This window comes from Stegostoma tigrinum, chromosome 6, assembly GCF_030684315.1.
Source record: "Stegostoma tigrinum isolate sSteTig4 chromosome 6, sSteTig4.hap1, whole genome shotgun sequence".
NCBI classification, from domain to species: domain Eukaryota; kingdom Metazoa; phylum Chordata; class Chondrichthyes; order Orectolobiformes; family Stegostomatidae; genus Stegostoma; species Stegostoma tigrinum.
In genome coordinates, this window is record NC_081359.1 from 87,679,003 (window position 1) to 87,687,483 (window position 8,481).

At 47.1% G+C, this 8,481-nt stretch overlaps 1 protein-coding gene across 3 annotated transcripts in view; it reads left to right on the top strand.

Moving 5' to 3' along the window:
* The window catches only part of cog6 (component of oligomeric golgi complex 6), a 117,011-nt gene extending 112,977 nt beyond the window's left edge, over window positions 1–4,034 (top strand). For all 3 annotated transcript variants that reach the window (XM_059646738.1, XM_059646737.1, XM_059646736.1), the window contains exons 18-19: window positions 41–120; window positions 3,091–4,034. In XM_059646738.1, coding sequence (XP_059502721.1) covers window positions 41–120; window positions 3,091–3,238 — 228 coding nt within the window. In that variant the 3' untranslated portion in view covers window positions 3,239–4,034. The remainder of the gene's footprint in view (window positions 1–40; window positions 121–3,090) is intronic.
* The last annotated feature ends 4,447 nt before the right edge of the window (window positions 4,035–8,481 follow it).

Sequence of the window (8,481 nt, forward strand, 5' to 3'; positions counted from 1 at the left end):
GAATATCCGTCTAATTGAATTGAATGTGTGTGTTTTTTAGGTCCAGTTTGATCGCTATCTAGCCTCTCCTGATAGTCTATTAATGCCACAGCTGAATTTCATTTTAAGTGGAACACTAAAGTGAGTACATGTGAAAGATTGACAGCAATTTTTTCTAAAATGCATTAGTCCTCTTGTTGATCATTTTCAGCCCTTTTTCTGGGAATAAAAACATAAAGGCCAAGTGGAAAACAATTTGTTGATTCTGTTATAATATAGCTAAGACTAATAAAAGGATCAATGCTGCAAATCTTAATTAAAGCTAGAACATAGTGGAAATGCACAGCAGGTCAACCAGAATCTGAAAGTGAAAAGTAGGGAAATGATTTGGATGGGCTTTAGAATTGTCAGATTCTACCTGTGAACTATATGTTGTCTCAATTATTGAAATTAATCCTCCAAAAGCGAAGGTAGTAGAAAATTGTATCAGAGATAATGGGAACTGCAGATGCTGGAGATTCCAAGATAATAAAATGTGAGGCTGGATGAACACAGCAGGCCAAGCAGCATCTCAGGAGCACAAAAGCTGACGTTTCGGGCCTAGACCCTTCATCAGAGAGGGGGATGGGGGGAGGGAACTGGAATAAATAGGGAGAGGGGGGGAGGCGGACCGAAGATGGAGAGTAAAGAAGATAGGTGGAGAGAGTGTAGGTGGGGAGGTAGGGAGGGGATAGGTCAGTCCAGGGAAGACGGACAGGTCAAGGAGGTGGGATGAGGTTAGTAGGTAGCGGGGGGTGCAGTTTGGGGTGGGAGGAAGGGATGGGTGAGAGGAAGAACCGGTTAGGGAGGCAGAGACAGGTTGGACTGGTTTTGGGATGCAGTGGGTGGGGGTAAGAGCTGGGCTGGTTGTGTGGTGCAGTGGGGGGAGGGGACGAACTGGGCTGGTTGAGGGATGCAGTAGGGGAAGGGGAGATTTTGAAACTGGTGAAGTCCACATTGGTACCATATGGCTGCAGGGTTCCCAGGCAGAATATGAGTTGCTGTTCCTGCAACCTTCGGGTGGCATCATTGTGGCAGTGCAGGAGGCCCATGATGGACATGTCATCAAGAGAATGGGAGGGGGAGTGGAAATGGTTTGCGACTGGGAGGTGCAGTTGTTTTTTGCGAACTGAGCGGAGGTGTTCTGCAAAGCGGTCCCCAAGCCTCCGCTTGGTTTCCCCAATGTAGAGGAAGCCGCACCGGGTACAGTGGATGCAGTATACCACATTGGCAGATGTGCAGGTGAACCTCTGCTTGATGTGGAATGTCATCTTGGGGCCTGGGATGGGGGTGAGGGAGGAGGTGTGGGGACAAGTGTAGCATTTCCTGCGGTTGCAGGGGAAGGTGCCGGGTGTGGTGGGGTTGGAGGGCAGTGTGGAGCGATGCCTGCCTCCTTGTAGGTTACGTGGAACAGTCCCTCTTCCGCACCTACACAGGCCCCAAACCCCACCTCTTCCTCCGGTACATTGATGACTGTATCGGCGCCGCCTCTTGCTCCCCAGAGGAGCTCGAACAGTTCATCCACTTCACCAACACCTTCCACCCCAATCTTCAGTTCACCTGGGCCATCTCCAGCACATCCCTCACCTTCCTGGACCTCTCAGTCTCCATCTCAGGCAACCAGCTTGTAACTGATGTCCATTTCAAGCCCACCGACTCCCACAGCTACCTAGAATACACCTCCTCCCACCCACCCTCCTGCAAAAATTCCATCCCCTATTCCCAATTCCTCCGCCTCCGCCGCATCTGCTCCCACGACAAGACATTCCACTCCCGCACATCCCAGATGTCCAAGTTCTTTAAGGACCGCAACTTTCCCCCCACGGTGATCGAGAACGCCCTTGACCGCATCTCCCGCATTTCCCGCGACACATCCCTCACACCCCGCCCCCGCCACAACCGCCCCAAGAGGATCCCCCTCGTTCTCACACACCACCCTACCAACCTCCGGATACAACGCATTATCCTCCGACACTTCCGCCATTTACAATCCGACCCCACCACCCAAGACATTTTTCCATCCCCTCCCCTGTCTGCTTTCCGGAGAGACCACTCTCTCCGTGACTCCCTTGTTCGCTCCACACTGCCCTCCAACCCCACCACACCCGGCACCTTCCCCTGCAACCGCAGGAAATGCTACACTTGTCCCCACACCTCCTCCCTCACCCCCATCCCAGGCCCCAAGATGACATTCCACATCAAGCAGAGGTTCACCTGCACATCTGCCAATGTGGTATACTGCATCCACTGTACCCGGTGCGGCTTCCTCTACATTGGGGAAACCAAGCGGACGCTTGGGGACCGCTTTGCAGAACACCTCCGCTCAGTTCGCAAAAAACAACTGCACCTCCCAGTCGCAAACCATTTCCACTCCCCCTCCCATTCTCTTGATGACATGTCCATCATGGGCCTCCTGCACTGCCACAATGATGCCACCCGAAGGTTGCAGGAACAGCAACTCATATTCCGCCTGGGAACCCTGCAGCCATATGGTATCAATATGGACTTCACCAGTTTCAAAATCTCCCCTTCCCCTACTGCATCCCTCAACCAGCCCAGTTCGTCCCCTCCCCCCACTGCACCACACAACCAGCCCAGCTCTTCCCCCCCACCCACTGCATCCCAAAACCAGTCCAACCTGTCTCTGCCTCCCTAACCGGTTCTTCCTCTCACCCATCCCTTCCTCCCACCCCAAGCCGCACCCCCAGCTACCTACTAACCTCATCCCACCTCCTTGACCTGTCCGTCTTCCCTGGACTGACCTATCCCCTCCCTACCTCCCCACCTACACTCTCTCCACCTATCTTCTTTACTCTCCATCTTCGGTCCGCCTCCCCCCCTCTCCCTATTTATTCCAGTTCCCTCCCCCCATCCCCCTCTCTGATGAAGGGTCTAGGCCCGAAACGTCAGCTTTTGTGCTCCTGAGATGCTGCTTGGCCTGCTGTGTTCATCCAGCCTCACATTTTATTATCGTAGTAGAAAATTGCATAGTTGCTGGCCTAGTTGTACATGTACTTTGTTCATGCTCAGATTTTTACTTTTTTTTTTGACAATTTCTGTTCTAACTTGCAGGGAAAGAATTTTCAAGCAATCCACAGAACTAGTGTGTGGTGCCTACAGCAACATCTACACAGCAGTGATAAACCCAACCAATGAGTACAAGGAACCAGCAACAATCCTGCAACGATCTCCACAGCAAGTGCAGACATTGCTATCCTAACTAGTTCCAAGAGGAATAGTTCATGCCAGTGTCTCCACATCCCATGTTTTGCTTTCCCTTGATAATCTGTCAAAATTTGCTTTGAAGTTGTGAGCATATTTCCTTCAACATTTCCAACTAATATCAATGTCATGAAGCCATCTTCATTTCACAGGCAAGGAGGCTAGGGATTTAATGTTGATCTGGTTATCAAAAATATTTGTATTCGAAGGGGGAGATTATTCTGGTTTCTGTGCAATGGTGCAATTTATACTGAAGATGGAATGCACCATTTTCTTACTATTATGTAGATACTGTATGAATGGAAGCTTTCATATATGCAATATCAAGTGTAATATCCTCAACCCTAGACCATCAAATGTATAGTCTGTACTTGATGTTTTATTCAGTTTTGTATGAATTGGAAGTGGTTTAAATTTCAATGAAATACAAGAGACATCATTGACTGAAAAGGGAGGGATGACTGTTTGCAAATTCATTTGCATTTGTCACAAATATGGTAAACACAAGGAAATCAGTAGTGAATGTTATATTTGCCACCCGAAGAAAAAATCATCCTTTTGTAGTAATTTGGACAGTTTGTAAATAATATGCACCTCATAAAAACTCTGTTTAATAGTGTCTTAGAAAGGAGACAGAAAATGTTAAGTAAAAGGTTGCTTCAATGTTCATCTTCAAATTTCAGAATTTGAAATTACTGAATTATTTTGTACAGTATGTAATAAATCAGTTACATTAGGTGTTGGTATGATTTATGGAAAATATTCTGTCTTAAATTAAAATTTTGATCAAGCAAGTATATTTAGTATTTCTTTCTAAATTAAAACTGAAAGATCTACAGATGCTGTACATCAGGAACAAAACCAGAAGTTGCTGGCAAAACTCAGCAGGTCTGGCAATATCGCTGAATAAATAATCAGAGTTAATGCTTCCAGTCCGCTGACCTTTCCCCAGTTCTTGGGAATGTTATCTCTGGTATTTTTCTTCACAGATGCTGCCAGACCTGCTGAGCTTTTCCAGCAACTTCTGTTTTTGCTATTGGTATTTCTTTTGATGAGTTTGACAGCGGAGAGCGGCACGAGCTGGGCGGACGTGAGGTCACGGCAGAGTGGCAGTTGGGAAGGTAAGTGAGTGCTATTTAAGTACTTATCTTGAAGCCAGCGGGTCCTTTTTGCAGCGGAGTGCTATTTAAGTAGGTGTGTTCTCAGCCCCAGGTCCTACACGGTAGGGCCTCCCTCCCACCCTCCTCCTCTAACCTAATTAAGAGTCCACAGACTCTCAGCAAACACACAAGGGCTGAGGGAAGTGCCTGGTGAGTAAAGTGTGAGTTTTCGGTGAAGAGGCTCAGTGAGGAGATTACGCCACTGTTGAAGAGGGTGAAGACATGACTGCCGAGCTGATTCAGTGTGCTGCATGCATGATGTGGGAGGTCAGGGACACTGATGATGTTTCTGGCTCCTATAGCTGTGGTAAGTGTGTACACATTCAACTTCTGAGGAGATTGTTGCAGCACTGAAGAAAGAACTAGAAGACCTCAGGCTCATCCGAGAGAATGAGAATTTTCTGGACAGGCCCTTCAGGAAGGTCACTACACCGAGGATACCTGAAGAGAGAAGGGGGATGTCGATGACAGAGGAAGACATGAATGAAGTACAAGAGACCCCAGAGGAAGCACCTATTGTAAACAGGCTGACTGTCTTGGAAACTGCTGAGACAGACGACACTGCCAGTCCGAGAGGTGGACAGGTCTGCGAGTCAAAAATTGCTGTAGAGGCAGAGCCAAGAAGTCAGACATCACAGAGAGCTGTGTTAATAGGGGACTCCATTGTGAGAGGGACTGACAGGGGTTTCTGCGGCAACAGGCGAGATTTGAGGATGGTGTGTTGCCTTCTTGGTGCCAGGATCCAAGACGTCACTGATAGAGTGCAGAGAATCCTCGAGGGTGAAGGTGAAGACCCAGAGGTGGTGGTGCATGTCGGCACTAATGACGCCGGGAAGAAAAGGAGGAGCATTCTACAGCGGGACTTCAGAGAACTCGGAAGAAGGCTGAAAAGCAGGACTTCCAGGGTGGTTATCTCTGGTTTGCTTCCAGTTCCTCGGGCTGGAGAGGGCAGGAACAGAGAGATAATGGACCTGAACGTGTGGCTGAGGGACTGGTGTCGGAAGCAAGGATTTAAATTCTTGGATCACTGGGATATGTTTTGGGGTAAGAATAAATTGTACAGGAGGGACGGTTTGCATCCTAATAATCGGGGGACCATCTTTCTGGCAGGCAGGTTTGCCACTGCAACACAGGTGTGTTTAAACTAAGTGATGGGGGGAGGGGCCAAACTGGAAATTTAAGAATGAAGTTAAAGGGAAAGTGAGAATAAGAGAGGTTAAGAAGGACAACAAAATTAACAGAGCAGAAAACTCAAGAAGGGATCATACAGTATGGCCAAGTGAAATAGGGATTGATGGGAAGGGTGAGGAGAGAAACAAATTTAAAATATTATATATGAATGCACGAAGCATAGGAAATAAGGTGGATGGGCTTGAGGCTCAGTTGGAAGTTGGCAAGTATGATGTTGTGGGGATAACTGAGACGTGGCTTCAAGTGGACAGGGCCTGGGAAATGAATATTCAAGGCTATACGTGCTATCGAAAGGACAGACTGGTGGGCAGAGGGGGTGGGATAGCCCTGTTGGTGAGGAATGATATTCGGTCCCTTGCGAAGGGGGACATAGTCAGGAGATGTAGAGTCAGCATGGATAGAGCTGAGAAATTCTAAGGGTAGAATGACCCTAATGGGAGTTATCTACAGGCCCCCAAACAGTAGTCAGGAGGTAGGGTGCAGGTTGAATCAAGAGTTGAAATTGGCCTGTCACAAAGGTATCACTACAGTTGTTATGGGAGATTTCAACATGCGGGTAGACTGGGAGAATCAGGATGATACTGGACCCCAAGAAAAGGAGTTTGTAGAGTGCTTCCGAGATGGATTCTTAGAACAGCTTGTACTGGAGCCTACCAGGGAGGAAGCAATTCTGGATCTGTTGTTGAGCAATGAACCGGATTTGATCAGGGACCTCAAAGTAAAGGAGCCATTACGAGGTAGTGACCATAATATGATAAGTTTTAATCTGCAGTTTGAGAGGGAGAAGGGAGAATTGGAAGTGTCAGTACTGCAGTTGAATAAAGGGAACTATGGAGCTATGAGGGAGGAGCTGGCCGAAGTTCAATGTTACAACACCCTAGCAGGGATGGCAGTAGAACAACAATGGCAGGTATATCTGGATATAATGCAGAAGGTGCAGGATCCGTTCATACCAAAGAGGAAGAAAGATCCTAAGGGGAGGCGGGGGCAGCCGTGGCTGACGAGGGAAGTTAAGGACTGTATAAAAATAAAAGAGAAGTATAACGTAGCAAAGATGAGTGGGAAGCCGGAGGACTGGGAAGCTTTTAAAGAGCAACAGCGGATAACTAAAAAGGCAATACACAGAGGAAAAATGAGCTATGAAGGAAAACTGGCCAAAAATATAAAGGAGGATAGTAAAAGCTTTTTTAGGTATGTGAAAAGTAAAGAAATGGTTATGACTAAAATTGGGCCCTTGAAGTCAGAAGCGGGTGAATTTATTATGGGGAACAAGGAAATGGCAGATGAGTTGAATAGGTACTTTGCTTGTGTCTTCCCTAGTGAAGACAGATCCAATCTCCCAGATGCAGTCGTGGCTGAAGGACCGAGGGTAATGGACGAACTGAAGGGTATTTATATTAGGCAGGAAATGGTGTTGGATAGACTGTTAGGTCTGAAGGCTGATAAGTCCCCGGGACCTGATGGTCTGCATCCCAGGGTACTTAAGGAGGTGGTTCTAGAAATTGTGGACGAGTTGGTAATTATTTTCCAAGGTTCTATAGATTCAGGATCAGTTCCTGCGGATTGGAGGGTGGCAAATGTTGTCCCACTTTTCAAGAAAGGAGGGAGAGAGAAAACAGGAAATTACAGACCAGTTAGCCTGATGTCAGTGGTGGGAAAGATGCTGGAGTCAATTATAAAAGATGAAATTAGGATTCATTTGGATAGCAGTAACAGAATAGGTCAGAGTCAGCATGGATTTATGAAGGGGAAATCGTGCTTGACTAATCTTCTGGAATTTTTTGAGGATGTATCTATGAAGATGGATAAGGGAGAGCCAGTGGATGTAGTGTACCTGGACTTTCAGAAAGCCTTTGATAAAGTCCCGCATAGGAGATTGGTGAACAAAATTAGGGCACATGGTATTGGGGGCAAAATACTGAGTTGGATTAAAAATTGGCTGGCTGACAGGAAGCAAAGAGTAGTGATAAACGGGTCCCTTTCAGAATGGCAGGCAGTGACCAGTGGGGTACCACAAGGTTCAGTGCTGGGACCGCAGCTGTTTACAATATATATTAATGATATAGACGAAGGCATTAGAAGTAATATTAGCAAATTTGCTGATGACACAATGTTGGGTGGCAGTGTGAAATGTGAGGAGAATGTTATTAGAATACAGGGTGACTTGGACAGGCTAGGTGAGTGGACGGATGCATGGCAGATGCAGTTTAATATGGATAAATGTGTGGTTATACACTTCGGTGGCAAGAACAGGAAGGCAGGTTACTATCTCAGTGGAGTCAAGTTAGGTAAAGGGGAAGCACAACGAGATCTAGGTGTTGTACATCAGTCAATGAAAGCAAGCATGCAGGTATAGCAGGTAGTGAAGAAAGCTAATAGCATGCTGGCCTTCATCACAAGAGGAATTGAGTATAGGAGCAAAGAGGTCCTTCTGCAGCTGCACAGGGCCCTGGTGAGACCGCACCTGGAGTATTGTGTGCAGTTTTGGTCTCCCAATTTGAGGAAGGACATTCTTGCTATTGAGGGAGTGCAGCGTAGGTTCACAAGGTCAATTCCCGGAATGGCGGGACTATCATATGTTGAAAGATTGGAGCGACTGGACTTGTATACTCTTGAGTTTAGAAGGATGAGAAGGGATCTGATTGAGATGTATAAGATTATTAAGGGATTGGACACTCTGGAGGCAGAAAGCATGCTTCCGCTGATGGGTGAGTCCAGGACCAGAGGACACAGTTTAAAAATAAGGGGTAGGCCATTTAGAACAGAGTTGAGGAAAAACTTCTTCACCCAGAGAGTGGTGGATGTATGGAATGCTCTGCCCCAGATCCCATGAGACGAGCTTCTGTACTAGCCTGCCATGAGTTACCTGATCAAATGTCTCACTAACATC